The 16496-nt window shown below is 33.3% G+C and overlaps 1 protein-coding gene and 1 long non-coding RNA gene across 3 annotated transcripts in view; one reads left to right on the forward strand and one right to left on the reverse strand.

The window, feature by feature from the left end:
• Nucleotides 1-1012: 1012 nt before the first annotated feature.
• AHR (aryl hydrocarbon receptor) overlaps nucleotides 1013-16496 on the reverse strand; it is a 48244-nt gene continuing 32760 nt past the window's right edge. Inside the window, exons 5-11 of the mRNA XM_077122347.1 lie at nucleotides 14538-14661; nucleotides 12959-13089; nucleotides 11334-11536; nucleotides 10415-10524; nucleotides 9611-9752; nucleotides 5625-6861; nucleotides 1013-3134 (exon numbers count right to left, since the gene is read on the reverse strand). Of these exons, the coding sequence (XP_076978462.1) occupies nucleotides 2991-3134; nucleotides 5625-6861; nucleotides 9611-9752; nucleotides 10415-10524; nucleotides 11334-11536; nucleotides 12959-13089; nucleotides 14538-14661 (2091 nt within the window). The 3' untranslated portion in view covers nucleotides 1013-2990. The remainder of the gene's footprint in view (nucleotides 3135-5624; nucleotides 6862-9610; nucleotides 9753-10414; nucleotides 10525-11333; nucleotides 11537-12958; nucleotides 13090-14537; nucleotides 14662-16496) is intronic.
• LOC143651557 (uncharacterized) overlaps nucleotides 4500-16496 on the forward strand; it is a 32239-nt gene continuing 20242 nt past the window's right edge. For both annotated transcript variants that reach the window (XR_013160039.1, XR_013160040.1), the window contains exon 1: nucleotides 4500-4587. This is a non-coding gene — a long non-coding RNA (uncharacterized LOC143651557). The remainder of the gene's footprint in view (nucleotides 4588-16496) is intronic.

Genomic DNA, 16496 nt, shown 5'->3' on the forward strand with positions numbered 1-16496 from the left:
TAACTTGCTTTTTTTGTAGCAGGTTGTTGAGAAAAATATCTGACAGTTGTAGAAGACAAACATAAAACTAATATAAAAGTGATTGCTACAAGAATGAAAACTTTGTTTTCCTTAGGAATTTTTCTTTAAACAATCCTAACTGGAGAACTACTGGTGAATACTGAAACTTAAGAATTTAAGACTAAAGGGTTAAAGAAATGTAATAATGTAATATTTCTTTAACACTATGGACAATATTGTTAGGACAATAAGTTTTCTAATCTAAGCAAAAAAATTGACAGATCTGGGTTCTTTTCAAAATTCCTCACAAATATTCTTAAAATATTAGTCTATTAAAGTGGTCATGATTGAAGATACTAATGCCACTAAATTTATAATACAGATGATACAAGATGTAAAAGACCAGCCCATTTCAGAAACATTTTGGTCTATTGTACCTGAAGTTTTTATACTCAGGTAACAGTCAAGATATGTAGGAGCAGAACTGTTACAAGAAGCTGATAAATTATTGACTTAATGTATCATCTTAAATATTACAGATTGTCTTCAACATAGTTATTATTACACTGTGCTCTAAATGGGCATTTCCTTTGTATGGACCAGAAAGAATTTACATTAAAATAGTATTCACTTGGTGATTATTTTATTACCGTATATTATTGTATACAATTTCATTTGATAATAAGGACATTATATTTTAAACAAAAATGTATGCATAGCATATATAGGTAGTAACATTTTGAAGGAAAGAGATAAACCATGAAAACATTTTACCTAACATTTAGCAATACTGCAAAACACTAGTTTGTGCATAGTAACCAATTAAATGCTTCATAATAAATTGGAGCAATGGTTAACGTTCAGGTACTGTAAGAACAATCTGGTATAGGAAAAGTTCTAATGAAACATGCCCACATCCTTAGAAGGGCTCATCATCTAAAAATAAACCCCCCAGTACAGCAGTACACAAAGCATGATTTCTTTGGCACTTAGCAATACAGACAAAGGTGTATTCGGCTTAATGTGATTTTTATTATTCAGGTAAATCCTAGTTATTTTATATAAAAATAAACAATATTGCTTTAAAAACTTAATTTTAGAAGTGTGTAATTCATATTTGTCATCTACAATTTAAAAAGCTTATGTTTTTTCATAAACCAATTCATCCAATAACATGCAGAAGAGACTAACAAGAATGGTTTATATGGATAGGTTTATATGAAGATTTGTTTAAACGTTAAAATGGAATATTAATCTAAAGCTTTAGTGATACCTCCATATGCTGGAAACAAATTGTGAAATGTTTTAGACAATTTTTTTCTTCAATACTTGATTCTGTATCTTGATAATTTTGACTAAAAAAGGCATAGTTCTGGCATAGCTATTTTGTCTGAAGCCACCTGGCTCTGTATTAATATACTAAAAAGAAAACTAAATGAAAAACATTTTTCTACTACAACTCAGTTTGGAAGTCCATCAGATTTTTTTAATAATACATGCAAAACAGGTTTATGCCCTTCAGAGGTTATATTTAAATAAAAGAATGGCAGATGGTGGCATTTTTCTGTTACATAACTGGAGGCTACTAAAATTGGTATAGTGATTAATTTGCCTTATTGATAAGAAAGGTCATTATATCATGGAAACAACCTACCATTTGAAGTTAAAGGAAATGTGTGGCTGTCTTTTTCAACTTGGAGTAGGTGGATTTATTTGATTTCTTAAAAAGACACTGATAAAATATGTAAAACTCAAACATTATTTATATGCATATATAAGGTATGACTATTTTTAAATGCAAGACTCAAAATATTTTATAAATAATTTTGTTCATTACAAACCATACAATGCACCATCCATTTCACTCAAAAAACAATACTTTGCACAAAAGGTTGGTATGTTCAATCTTAACACTTCTCAAATAAGAGAAGAGGTTTCCTCAGAAGTGAAATTTAGAAGGTCACCAAATATCTCAAGTAAAAGATCTACAACAGTTTTTAAAGACAATTTATATACATTGAAATAGGTGCTTTAATTTAATTAAAAACATAGAAACAAAGTTGCTTCTCTTCATTGCAATTTAATAAACATGGTTCCATTTAACAGATTTTTCACACTGTAAAATCGAACTATCATTCTGGAGATTTCATTAAAGGTAAGCAGTGCTATATCTCCTTCTGAAAATACTGATGAAATTTAAGTGCTACTGTCTTATTATTTAAATAATTACCTAGAAATAATTTGGAAAGACATTTTAGTTTGATTTTTTTAATATAAGGCACACAGCAACATTCTAGAAGCAACAAGATTATGTAATATCTTTTAAATCATTTATCATTTACTTGAAAAAAAATGGGTGAGTAGTGCAGTTAAAACATGCCTGAATTAATAAAAAGTAACTGGATTTAGGAAATACAAATAATATTTGTGTATAGAAAGAATGTTATTAATTTAATTAAAAAAGAAAAGTATACTTTTATAAAATATACATCTTACAGTGTTATATGTAGAAAAAATTGTGAGGCACTTAATCTTTTTGTAGAAACACCAAACCACTTATTTGAACATCCAAGATAAAAACAGAAGCTAAAAATATAGAGAAATGGTTTAGTTTTGTCATTTTTTGTATTCGCTATTTTAAAGAATTCAGAAGTTCAAAAATCAAAATATTTCATTTTTATTCTGACACAAATCAAATAGAGAAAAGCTGTATTCCTTATTTTAAAAAGTGTTTAAAGTTCCCTTGCATAAGGTTTTGTATATTTTGTGGTGTTCAGAATGATGTGGTAAGATATCACATTATTGTGGCAGCAGTTTCTATTTTGATAGAACTCTTCCCAAAAACACATTGAAATTTTGCATGGCAGGACAGTGTGAAGGATGTGCATCCATGCCTCCGTGTCACGTGCTGGGGTCCGAGACTCTGCGATCCTTTACAAACTAACTTAAGCAGCACCCCACACACACCAAGGGGAAAACTGGGCTTGAAATTACAGGAAGCCTTGGGACGTCCAATCCGGGAAAGGGCTGGCTTCTGAGGGATGGTGAAGGGGCTGCAGATGAGTGGCAGTCTCGGTGTTCTTTATGTTACTTAATTCAACTGGGTATGTTTCATTTAAAATTCCATTTGGAAACTGAAAAATTAAAAATAGAATTTATCAGCATAGGTCTTTCAAAGATCTGAAGTCATAATATAATTAAAATATAACTTTACCAGTAAAATATAACCAATAAAATATAACTTGTTAGTAAGATTTACTAATAATCTTAGTTCTATACATTGTTAAACTTCAAATTCCTTCACTGCTGCTAAATTTTAAATCTTATTGAGAATCTATGATGTATTTAACTGCCTTTATATTTATAACCTTGTGGTTTATCCAAAAAGGAAAAGAACTCTCGTAGATGATACAGATAACTGATAAACTGTTTCACTGCAGATGTGGCACTCCACATGCTGGAATAGTATTTGAATGAGTTGTCTTTGGGACAAATAGGCACCGATGGGTCAAAGAGTCCCAGACACAAATCCTGTCAAAAGCCGGTTTGCTTTGATCAGAACTCATCTTAGTCAAGTTCTGAGCACTGATGAATTGATTATGTTCAAGATTATTACAGGCTTGGTATAGAAGCCAACTTTCCAAACTCACCCTAACATGCGGAACCTAAAACTACAGCCTGATAAAATGCATAGACCACAATGGACAACCTGGGACTTTTCTAAGAGCCCAGTTTTCTTAGTGTTTCTGAAATATTACACCATGGATATGATTTCCTTAATCAATTTCTTACTTGCAATAAACTGTTAGTTAATGCATACCACTAAAAATATTGTTCTAATTGCAGAATCAAATCCCCAAGAGAAAGTGTTCTTTCTTGCCTTCCTATACTGCAAATAGTCTGATTTCTTCTATAAATGCTGTTTAAAAAAAGCAATAGAAGGACATAGTGATACACGACAGTCACTGAAGTACAAAATTCTGTAGGCGTTTATAGATTTTAGTATTTAGTGTGTTTTAAATAGATTAAAGTCATACCCTTAACTGCTTCAGATAAAATCTACCTTTCTAAGTCTATGTAACATTAGGCTTCAATAATCACTGCATGACCCAGTCATAATATAATATAAAAATGTTAGATTTTTTCAAATACATTGTTTACAGCAGTGCTGTCTGATAAAAAAAAGTAATATGTAATGTGCATATGGCTCACATTATATTTCTAAGTGTGGTTACTATAAAATTTAAAACAGGTGGAATTTTAATAATTAATTTAACTTAATATAGTCAAACTATCATTTTTACATATAAAAATTTAAAAAATTAGTTTCCAGTCTTTGGAAAAATAAGGACTAGAAACTAAGTCTTCAAAACCCAATGTGTCGTTTTAAGCACATCTCAACTGAGGTGAGCCCTATTTCTAGTGCATATGTGGCTACCCTAGTGGAATGTACACATCTACAGAATTCTTAATTATTATTCACAAAGAATGGGGGGGAGTGAAGCCACTGTCCAGAATTCATGTGGTACTGGTGTTAAATCTCACACTCAAGCGATGCTAGGAAACAGACTGAAACTGAATGTAAATGTGAGTATTACTGAAGGATGCCGGAAATGTAAATAAGAAAAACTGTCACCATCATTTTCTATTAAAAAGCTCATAAATAATCAGATAACCCAAACTAGAAAAAGCCAGAAAAAATTAGGAATTAAGAGTTAAGTCACATTATTAATTGCTATACTCTAATATAGAGTAAACAGACAACTATTAATTTAATTTTAATCAGGATATGCTTCACAAGTAAATTTAAATATACTCTAAAATGAACAGCATTTTCCAATGAAAAACCATAAAAGCAAGCATAACATTCCTAGAAGGCTATGGAAAGCTTTCTTTATATTAACTCTCTTTAAAATATGTTTTTAGATTTAAAGTGTGCTCCTATTAGAAAGATCCTGATACATTCAAACAATATCAAGCTTGAGTGACATGAAAGAAAGTCAGCGGAGTTCCCTTTTTCAAAGAATGACTCCCATCCCCAAAATATTCCACCTTAAAGAATAAAATGAGGATCTGAGAGATATACCATGGAGAGAATTCAAGAGAACACTAAGGAGCACATGACTGAACTCCAGGGATAACCTAGGACAAAGGCATTCTGAAAAAAGATTATCTACATTTTATTTTAATCCAACTTTGCACACACATAAAAAACTGAACTTTAAAAAATACATTTGTTTTTAAAATCAATTTCTTTAAAGTATGAAAAGGCCATATAGTTTTTAAAGCATCAAGAAAGAGAAACCAATTTCTCTATTCTAAGTAAGATACTTTTTCACTAATTTCATTGGTAACTTAGGTCATTTTACATTAAGGACATTTTCGTGTGGCTTTAACACTTGATTTCTTTCTCCTTTTATGGTTTAGGTAAATATGATATATTAACACTGGACAAAGTACTGGCTTATCAAAAAAAAGCCACAGACAATTAGAAATGTTCTATCACAGAAATGTCAGGGATAACAGATTAAAATCTAGCCACCAACAAATGATTTATAACTGTCTATTTATAAGGCAGAAAGAATCACCAAAAGAGTTTATTCAGGTCTATAAAAGGCCCTTACCTTGTTAGGAAATACGTGCGGGCCTGGAACTGAAGGTTGGTACTGCATCGGCTCCGCAGGGCGGGGCTGGGTTTCCAGCTGGCACTGGTACATTGCTACAGCTCCAGCATAACACGTCTGAGGAGTCAGTGTACCTGGCTGTGGACTTACTCCATGCTTTTGGTTTTCAGGAACTTGTAAACAACTGACAAAGTCTAAATTCGAAGTAGGAGGGTATAGGGATGGTTCAAAACTCTCTATGGGAAAGTCCGACTGAGCACACGTGGAATGTTGTGGAAACACATACTGATGACAGGGAATAAAGCTCTGTGTGTAAGGCATATTATTAATCTCGGGTTTGTAGGGGAACCCTTGAGTGGTTCCAGGTAAGTCTGAAAAGATGTTATACTGCTGCAGGTCTTGCTGAGGACAGCTCAAAGGCACAGATGGGTTAGAGTTCCAGTTCGCAAACATGCTGTTCACTTGCATATGCTTCATCTTCTGACACAGCTGCTGCTGCTGCTCCACTGCCTGCTTCTGACAGTGCTGCAGCTGGTGGTGTTCTAGGTGCAGGTGTTTCTGGGCCAAGCAGCTTGGGTTCAGAGCCACAGACTGCTGCTGCGGGTAATCTGAACACACTAAGGTAGACTTATTTAAAGAATCCTGGACAAACGTCAGGATTTCATCAGTTATGTCAATGTCTCTGAAGTCATCCTCGCCAGAAAGGTCAGTTTTGAAAAATTCCTCATTCTGCTGCATGTGTTTGATATCTTCGAAATCGATTCCTAGGTTTTTCATAATGTTGTACAAGTCACTATTTTTAGTATCTGGAGCAAGCCCTGCATAACCTCCTGAGAGTGTCATGTTCATTTCCTGAGACTGACCAACTTGATCATGTTTCAGGATATTATCATTTCCCATTGGTGCAGAATTATCTTGCCAATTTCTGCATCCATTCCCAGATTCATGAAAAAAATTTCTTTCAAAGGGTACAGTATTTGAAGCTGGATAGAGATAAATAGATTCATCTTGTTGTGCCAGAGCAGCCAGGAGGGAGCTGGGGTTGAGAGAATCCTTATTTAGAGTTGATTTGGCAGCAGCATCTGTCCCACTCGCATGGCTTTTACTCCCTGTGGGTACGGCGTCCATCACAGGAAGATAGGGGCTGACCATCTCATATAGCACAGCTTCCCCAGTGGTAAACATAAAAGGCAATTTCGTACTTCGTTTTCGTAAATGCTCTGTTCCTTCTTCATCTCTAAAATTGTGTAGAAGAGAGTATGCATATATTAGGAAGAATTCTATCATTTTAAAATAAAATATTAAAAAAAATCACAAGCAAGAATACAATGTAATTCAGCTGCCTTGGCAGTACATGGAGGCATTTTATTTTTACCTAAATTATTACTCTGATGACTGCTATAATTGTTTTTCTTTTAAACAACAACACAAAACACAGACCAAATTTAAATGGTTAAGAACCTGTCCAAAGCTTAGCAGTTAATTCCACACTCAGGTTACATCCCTACATGATCTAAGTTAAAAAAGAAAGCTATAAAAACTTAGGACTCTGAACAAAAGAGGCATATCTAAATAAAATATAAAACCCAAAACTCTAAAGGAATAACTGACAATATGAAAAGTGAACTTTTGCACAACATAAGAGCTCATAAATCAAGTTAGACATGGAGAAAATAAAGCACATATACAATTTCGTATCTATAACAGAGAGGCACACAACTAAAATAATTGAAACAAAATATGTCCTGCCTCATTAATAAGAAAATGTAAACATTTCAACTCCCTCAGTAACTGACAGAACAAGCATACACAAACATCAAAGGCATAAGGATATGAACAACACACTTACCAAACTGGACTACTGATATATAATGAACATCACAAACTTATAAACATTGACCTTATATTAAATCATAAAAGAACCTACTGCAACCTTTCTAAGACTGAAATTAATCAGTGCATGTTTTCTGACTACAGAAGGATTTAGCTAAAAATAAAAACACACATGCTCCCTAATATTAGAAAGTTGTGACATTATATTTCTAAATAATCCATGGATTAAGTAATTCAACATGAAAACTGGCAAACATTTTAAACTGAATGATAAAAAAGCTATAAAGAAAAAAAAGCTACGAGGAATCTGAAAAATCTTGTATGTACACAATTAATTGAATCCATAATAATTCAAAAAGGATCATAAATTTCCTGGCTTGTAGTTTCACTGGGGAATTTTTCTAAACATTTTTATAAGCAATGACACCAATTTCAGATAAAACCTTCAGAAACATATGAGCGAATGAATTCTTCCCCAAATTGTTCTATGAGGCTAGGACATTAATGCCAAAACCTGAGAAGGACATTATAAGAAAGGAAAACAACAGGCCAAACATTTTTATGAACATAACACAAATATCCCACATAAATATTAGCAAAATGAATACAATAAATAAAAATCACAAGCTTTAGGAAGTTTAACATTTGAAAACAAATCTATATAATTTACCATATTAACAAAAAAAAATCATTTCAAATGCAAAGCAAGGATGAGATAAAACTCACCCATACATGATAACTTTTAGTAAACCATTATAAAGCTCTACATACAAACATCATACTTAATGGTAAAATATCTAAGGTTTTCCCCTAAGACTGGGAACAAGACAATGAAGCCTAAAATCATCATTTCTGTTACACTGTATGTGGTTTTAGCCTGTCTAGTAAAGCAAGAAGAAAGAACTAAAGAATTCAGGACTGAAAGGAAGAAAAATCATCCAAACATCCAAAATTTCCTACATCTAAATAGCTTAGATGTAGGAAATTTTGAGGAATTCATAGATATATTACTAGAATTAAGGTCACTAGATACAAGTCAATATTAAAAAAACAACTCTTTCTATACCAGCAAAAAATAACTAGAAATGAAAAATACATACCATTTAAAAGACCATCAAAAACATCAAATACCTAGGAGTAAATTTAATGAAAGATGTACAAAACTCAGATAAGAAAAAAATACAACCAATTATTTATTTATTTATTTTTAACATGGGCAGGCACTGGAAATCGAACCCAGGTCCTCTGGCATGGCAGGCAAGCATTCTTGCCTGCTGAGCCACCGTGGCCTGCCCTACAACCAATTATTGAGTGATATTAAGGAAACTCAAGTACTCATATGTATGTAAGTTTCCACTTGGCACAGTCTCACTAAAATAAAAATTAAAAAATTATCAAATCTAAAAAGTCAAGTGTCAATCTTAATGGAGAACAGCAGCAAAAAAAGCTAAACAAACAAAACAGAGGACGTATCTTCAGATATCAAGACACTGTAAAGCTAGAGTAACCAGAACAATGTGACACTGGTGCAAGAATGGACAGCTAGACCAGTGTAATGTAACAAAGTCCAGAAAGAGGCGCAGAGACACAACCCCTGATCAAAATGCAGTGCAGTAGTGGGGGGAAATGGCTTTTTCTTTACAGTTACTGGTCAACTGGACCTCCAGAGAAAGCGAAAAGATCCATCATGATCTTTACTCTCTAGCCATATATAAAAAGTAGTTCTCGAGAGTGGAAGAATACTTGCAATACAAATATTTGACAAAGGATTCATTTCTAGAACATATAAGAAGCTCTTACATATCACTGTTGTGCTTAAAATATATATTCTACAAAAAACATTTATATTTTACACACAGCATTAGCTTTTCATCTTTCTTTCATATACCAAGATAAAACCCTGGTGAGGACTTTGCTTATTTTACTCCGTAGCTCTGCATATTTAGTTGCTCAATAAAGTCTTGTCAATTTTATCTTCTCAGTGTCTCTCATCTATGGCCTCTCCTTTCTATACATATTATCTTAAATGTTGAAATTCTATTTCCAGAATAAATTCTCATAGAATATATTTTGTTTTCATTAAGACAGATTTATAAATCAAACTATTATTAAAAAAAATGAAAATCTGAAACATTTTAAGTCTTTATGCTTACGTTAAAGGTCTTTGAGTTGCAATGATATAATCTGGTCTTCCATTTTTAAAAACTAAGCGTGCATTAGACTGAACCCAGGCCCATCGGTTTCCTTTGGTAAGAAGTCTGAACACTATCATGCCACTCTCTCCAGTCTTAATCACTAAAATAAAAAATACATGTCAAGTGAAAATCAAAATATTGAAGAAAACTCTAAAACAAAGCTTCTGACATATTCCTGGATATATTTCATTTATCACTGAAAAAGATAAATAACTTGACAACTTTTAACCATAGTACATTAAAATACATGGAAACAGTTCTAAAAAGTTGATTTTTTTTCCTATTTTAGACTAAATTTGTTACTTAAAAGATTAAAAAGACGATAAGTACCACTCAGACAATTTTAGTAACACATAAGAAACTATCAAGAGGGTAAATGTTTGGGGGGGGAGATGTTTTCTCATTTTAAACAGAGAACTTTTCCTACAGCCTAATATTTTAGCATAAAATTTTAAAGATTAAATCTATGGTAATGTAGACTTATGTAATATTCTACAGTAGTATTGCCATGAAAAAATACCAGAGCAAAAACTAAAGCTTCATGGCCCAAAATAGTCATTTTCAGAGTAAATAAGCTACTATCTTCCTGTTTGGCACCTGTAAAACAGCATAGAATAAAAAAGCCTAACTCTGGCTTGATGATGCTAAGCAAGTTTATCCAAGTAGATTCCTTAAACACATTACCAAATGTTATCATTTGAAACGTACTAGAGTATATGCTCTTTTTTCTGGCAGGTTTGTTCATAAGGGACTACAACTTACTCCGAATATGGTACTCAGCACAGTAAAGTATGTCAGCAGCATGAATAAATTGATATCCTGTTCCTCTTTGGCACAGCTCTGCTTCAGTGTATCCTAAAACAATTCTTCCTCTGTTTAATTAAAAAAAAAAAAAGGTAGACTAGGAATGAAATTAAAGTTTAACATCAATAAAGTAACCAGAATGAATCCTTTGGTTATATGTTACCGCACTGCTTTACTTGACATTCCCATTAGTAGGTAGAAAAGATTTAACCACATCTATGTAAACTGCTCTCTTTTGCTTATGGCTGCAAATTATAGTTTTAGCCTATTTTTTTCTCCTGAATAAAGGCCATGAAAAAAATGAATCTAACAAATATCTTTTAATACAAATTCATAATGATTATACCCCATTTAGTTTGGGGACAGGGCTTTTTCAAAAACCTCTGGGCATTCCCATATTAGAAAGGAGAAGAACACTGGTATGTTTTAATATATTATAAATGTTTAACATCAGGCTCTACACTTCACACTTTTCCAAAAGTGACCAAACTTCTAAAGCTCAAAATAAAATAAAGTTCATACAATTAAAAAATGTGACACAAACAATAAGTATCAACTGGAGACCAAATTTTACTGACCGTATAAGAAAACTCTGGAAAATATTATAAAAAATTACAAAAATAATATGATTTGTGAGTGTGACAAAATTATTTTACTTTAAATTATATACAGTATATAGTAGTACATATAGTAAAATATATTATACTGTATATACTGTATATTTATGTATAAAAGTACAAAAAATATTATCCTGGAAGAAAAGGAACAATAGTAATATAACAATAACCAATAACATAATCTATATACTATATGTTTTATACACTAAGAGAGCCTTACTGGGACAAAACATATATATGATTAAATAAGTTTCACTTACTTGGCATCACAAGCAGTAGGTGTAAAATCTAGTTTGTGTTTAGTTCTAAAGATGAAATTTTTGGTTCGAATTTCAAGAATGGATGGTGGCTGAAGCGGAGTCGCTACTGCAAACAAGGCCAACTGTGGTGGAAGTATTGATCCATCTTTCCCTTTCTTGTTCTGTCCATGAAGATACTTTAATCTGCCTTGGAAATTCATTGCCTTAAAAAAATAAAAACCATTCATTACAATTTATATTTAAAAATAGTTCCTCCTTAAAAGGATCAATCATGGCCATTTCCAAGGTTCTTGATAATTCCATGAAAAGTCCCTGAGGCTGACAAACTGCTACATTCTTTCATTCCTCACCCCACAGCAAGTCCATGAAAACTACCTGAAAAGGTAGTATGAGAAAGACCCTAAAGACATTGAAAAGAAATGAGAACTATTTCTTGCTTCTCTTCGATACCGTCATAACAGGAATACTAGTTTCCTTTTGTGAGCCTGCAGTTGACCTATTGTTAATACCTGGCCTTGCACACTGTGCACACTCTATATTTCCTAAATGAATGATTTCTGATAAAGTCATCAAATAAATATTAACCTTCAAATATGAGATATCTGTGTGCCAATCTTTCATACAGAAACAAAATACAATTTTATTAAAAGACCAAAATCAGTCTTATGAAATCACATAAAGAATGCAGAATTCTATTAGAGTAAAAGTAAAATCTAACTTTAGAAGACAGAGGATATGAAGACAATTCATAGATAACCACAATCATTTTAACTGGTTAAAACAGCAGTAATCAGGCCAAGGGATGTTTCTGACATTAATTTGATAGCAGCACAAGGAGGTAAAAATCCAACTACATGCAGAAATTCCATCTCAGAAATCCATTAATAACTGATCACCAGTATTAGGAAAACTCTTAATTCTACCTCTGCGTCAGCAAAATTAACTTCAGAAAACAAATAAATTCATTGTTTGCTAATTTTAAGATTTAATTATCCATTTCAAATTTCTGATAATCCACAAAAAAATATGAAACAAGCTTTGTATTTTCCTCTCCTATAACTGGTGGGTGATATCATCAAGATACAGACAACTGAGAGGACAAACAACCTACACTTGGCGTTTCCTGTCCAAGCCACTCCCTACATTATTCCACCAAGTAGCTCAGATTACACAACAGGAAACAGTATATCATAACCTGGTAATTCTGCAACCATGGATATAAACCAGTTCTATACAGCAGTTATTTCGGAAATATGGGAAAGGGCATGGTAACTTTTCTGTCCAGTGGGTATTACATCCCAAATATATACACATCTTGCTATCACAGAAGATTAGGTTATTCTCGTGTATCTAAAAAGTCCTTAAAATAGGCAAAATAAAAGAGTCCCTGTTAGTTCACTCAGTCTTTGTTATGCATCTTAAAGCACAGGGTTTTTGAGTGATGGAAGATTTTCAAAAATCTTTCTGAAATGACAAAGTTATTCCCAATTATTGAATTATTTAATAGTGAATTTTTAAATCTGAACTCAAATATAACCAAAGAAAACTGGAGTCATGAGTTCACTTAACTTTTCTTTTTTGTTTTCTATAATTCTAATGCCAATACCATAAGAGTTGCAACTTACCAGAAAACCAGAGGAATTATCCAGTAAACACCTTAGCCGACATACGAAGGACCTCTCCAGAAAAGAAGAGTTTTCTGGAGGAAGCTGGTCTGGGTTATAATAGACTGTGGGCTGTAAGAGCCCATTAGTTTCTGTAGAAATAACAGCAACACAAATTTATTTTTCATTTCGCTTTAAAATTGAGTGCCTGAATGGCTGAAATTGCTCTTAATTCCTAAACCAGAGCCTGTATTCTGAATATATATAAAAAAAAAAAATTTTCAGAAGAGGAGCTAGTAATGAAAAGAAATGAAAACTTAATGAATATCACTTTTGCCACATATAATTTTACCTAGTTTTTATTTTTATTTTATTTTTTACTGAATACTGTATGGTGGGATCACATTTCATTATTTTTCCATGTGAGTATCCAGTTACTGCAGCATCATTTGGTGAATTTTTGTTTGCTTTTTGGGACGTGCATGGACCGGGAATCAAACCCAGGTCTCCGCATGGCAGGCAAGAATTCTACCACTGAACTACCCTTGCACCTCCTATTCTATTAGAGTAAAAGTAAAGCCTAACATTTATCACTGTTAACTTCCATCTTTTTTTTTTTTTACTTTTTTACAGTGTACTGTAAACACATTGATTTGCACACATGCCAGTATTAACCTTCGTGCTGGTTTGAATCTGTTGTATACTCTAGAAGAACCAAGGTCTTTAATCCTCATTCAATACTGCCTAGTAGGAGCTTTTTGATTATTTCCTTGGAGATGTGACCCACACAATTATAGATGGATTGTGGATGGTAACTTTTGATTAGAGGTTTCCACGGAGATGTGTCTCCACCCATTCAAGGTGGGGTTGCTTACTGGAACCCTTTAAAAGGTAGCCATTTAGGAAAAAGCTGTTGGAAATGAAGAAAGAAAACGCCCCGCCCTAGGGAAGCCGCTGGAGAAACCTGGAGAGAAAGCTAGTAAATATTGCCATGTGCCTTTTCAATTGAGAGAGAAACCTTGAACATCATCAGCCTTCTCGAATCAAGGTATCTTTTCCTGGTTGCCTTAATTTAGACACTCTCACATCCTTGCCTTAATTTGGACATTTTCATGGCCTTAGAACTGCAAACTTGCAACTTATTAAATTCCCCCTTTTAAAAGTCATTCTGTTTCTGGTATATCGCATTCTAGCAGCTTTCAAACTAGAACAAACTTATACATTCCTTCCATCTTTGACAGTGGTACCAGTCAAAAAGTAAAATGTACAACTGCTTATGGCAACACTCGTTTGAAATGCATCAATGGCTTGCATTTGCTAAACATTTCTTAGCTCATCGGGCTCTTTCAGCTCTGGCCTAAGCTTCAGACTTCTATCTCTGCTTTTTCCTTACTTTTACCATGGATTTTTATGACCTTAAAGGTTTACAGCCTCCCTTCAAAGAACCATGTTAAAAAAAATCACCAACACTATCTGTTTTTTTTTTGCATGGGCAGACACTGGGAATCAAACCTGGGTCTCCCACATGGCAGGCAAGAACTCTGCCTCCTGAGCCACTGCGGACCGCCCACCAACACCACCTTTTGATAAATATTCTTACCGTCAATCCTTTGTCCAGAGTCTGCACACTGTGCAGGGTCAAATGCCCAGTGTAGCTGATGCTGGAACTCAGCTCGGTCTTCAGTATGGATAAGTTCATATACACTCTGATGAATGACATCAGACTAAAGAAAGAAGATGAAAGGAAAGAAAATTAAAGTACTGATACATTAAAAAAAAAAAAAAACTTACCAAAGTAACTTCAAAAAACCTGTCTAGATTAACAGGTACCATTAATAGGTACCATTAACAGATGATGAATATAAATAGAATGACTGTAAAATTCTCCCATAATCCAACACAAGAAAACCTAGAGAGACTAGCACTATAATTGATAAGCCAAATGTTATTTGTCATTTCCCAACATAAATGCTTTTGTTTAGCCAAATAAGTCACTTCTCTATTCCCTAAATGCAGCATACTAAGTTCTGCTTAAGTTTTTATCCATTTCCATGAAACCCTCCCCAAATACCCACCCTCTTTGACTTCTCTAAGCTCAACAGTATTCATTATGCATTTCACTGTTCTGTGATTTTCCTTTTATTAAATTTTCAGTCCAAATAGACTTCATAAGGAATCAAGTCTTTATGATGTCAGAAACCCTCCCTCTATCTTGCCTCTCCAAATTCATGACAGTGCTCAGTCCTCAGACGTACACGAGTGTTTTCCTAACCTTTTTTTTTCAATTGCAATGCATGCTAAGGAGTGCATTTCCCATCCATCACAGGTGTGTGCACGCACGCGCGCGCACACACACACACAGAAACGTTTTACAAAATTTCAGAACTTCATGATGGGTGATGATGATATTGTGTACATTATTTTATTTTATACTAGCCTAAGTAACTAAAAAAAAATGCTTGATATAGTGATGATGATATACTATATCAAATTCATTACCTACTAAGGGGTCATAAGTTGCAGTTTTAAAATGATGCCTTAAACTACAATTTTTTTCTTGAAAGATATCCAGGCTATATGTTGTGTATATGCAAGGAAAAAGATAAACTAGACAGTGTTAATCTCTGTATTTTCGTAACCAATTTGAATCACAATATCAAATCAGGATTAATATAGTTGTATAATTCATTAAGTTTCAAATAAGCTTTTCTAAGGTCATGAATATGTTTAATTTAAAATGCAAGAACACCAAACTTTAGGCTCCATAGCCAGATTCCTGTCAGTCTAGTTATTTAGACTTAAATTTCCTTAACAACTCAATCTTTCAGCATGAAACTTATCTATTCCATTCATTACACAACTGTCAAAATTAGCATATGGCATTCCCTTTTACAAAACTTTCAGAGGTTTCCATTATTTTAATAGAGTCTAAACTTCAGTCTATTTAGGAGTGTTGTACAGAGAGTACTATTCAAGTGAGCCATGCTGGCACCTGCTGTGAATTTGTTAGAAATCAAATTCATGGGCCCACTTGGCCTACTTATCAGAATCTCTGGGAATGGGTCCAGCAATTTATCAAGGCCCATCAAGTGATCTCAAATCTCATCAGATGTTCTTGTCCCTCAAATATGCCAAACCTTGACAACTCCATTTATTCAGTAACATTAAATAGGCCAACATATATGCATTCTTCCACTTCCAGTCTACTGCTGTAGGACTTGCATTTTCCCTCCCTCTGTTCCCTGCACAAATGTCCACCCATCTGAATCCTACTCTCTCATAAGGTCAGCTCAAATACCATTTTCGTCAAGACATGTTCCTTATTCCATTGAATTCAGAATTAAAAGTATAAGGGGTAGGATTTTGCTTGTATCTTTACATAGCACCTCATTCATTTTATAGTTGCCACATGTCCGCCATTGTACATATTTTATTTGATGGCAAATATTCTTTTTTCTCCCCCCAATCCTAAGGCCCTTTGCCTAAAGTTTCTTTATATATATATATATATATATATATATATATATAAACATAAGACCCTTAAATAAGGAAAGGAGAA

Source organism: Tamandua tetradactyla, chromosome 1, assembly GCF_023851605.1.
Source record: "Tamandua tetradactyla isolate mTamTet1 chromosome 1, mTamTet1.pri, whole genome shotgun sequence".
Classification (NCBI taxonomy): domain Eukaryota; kingdom Metazoa; phylum Chordata; class Mammalia; order Pilosa; family Myrmecophagidae; genus Tamandua; species Tamandua tetradactyla.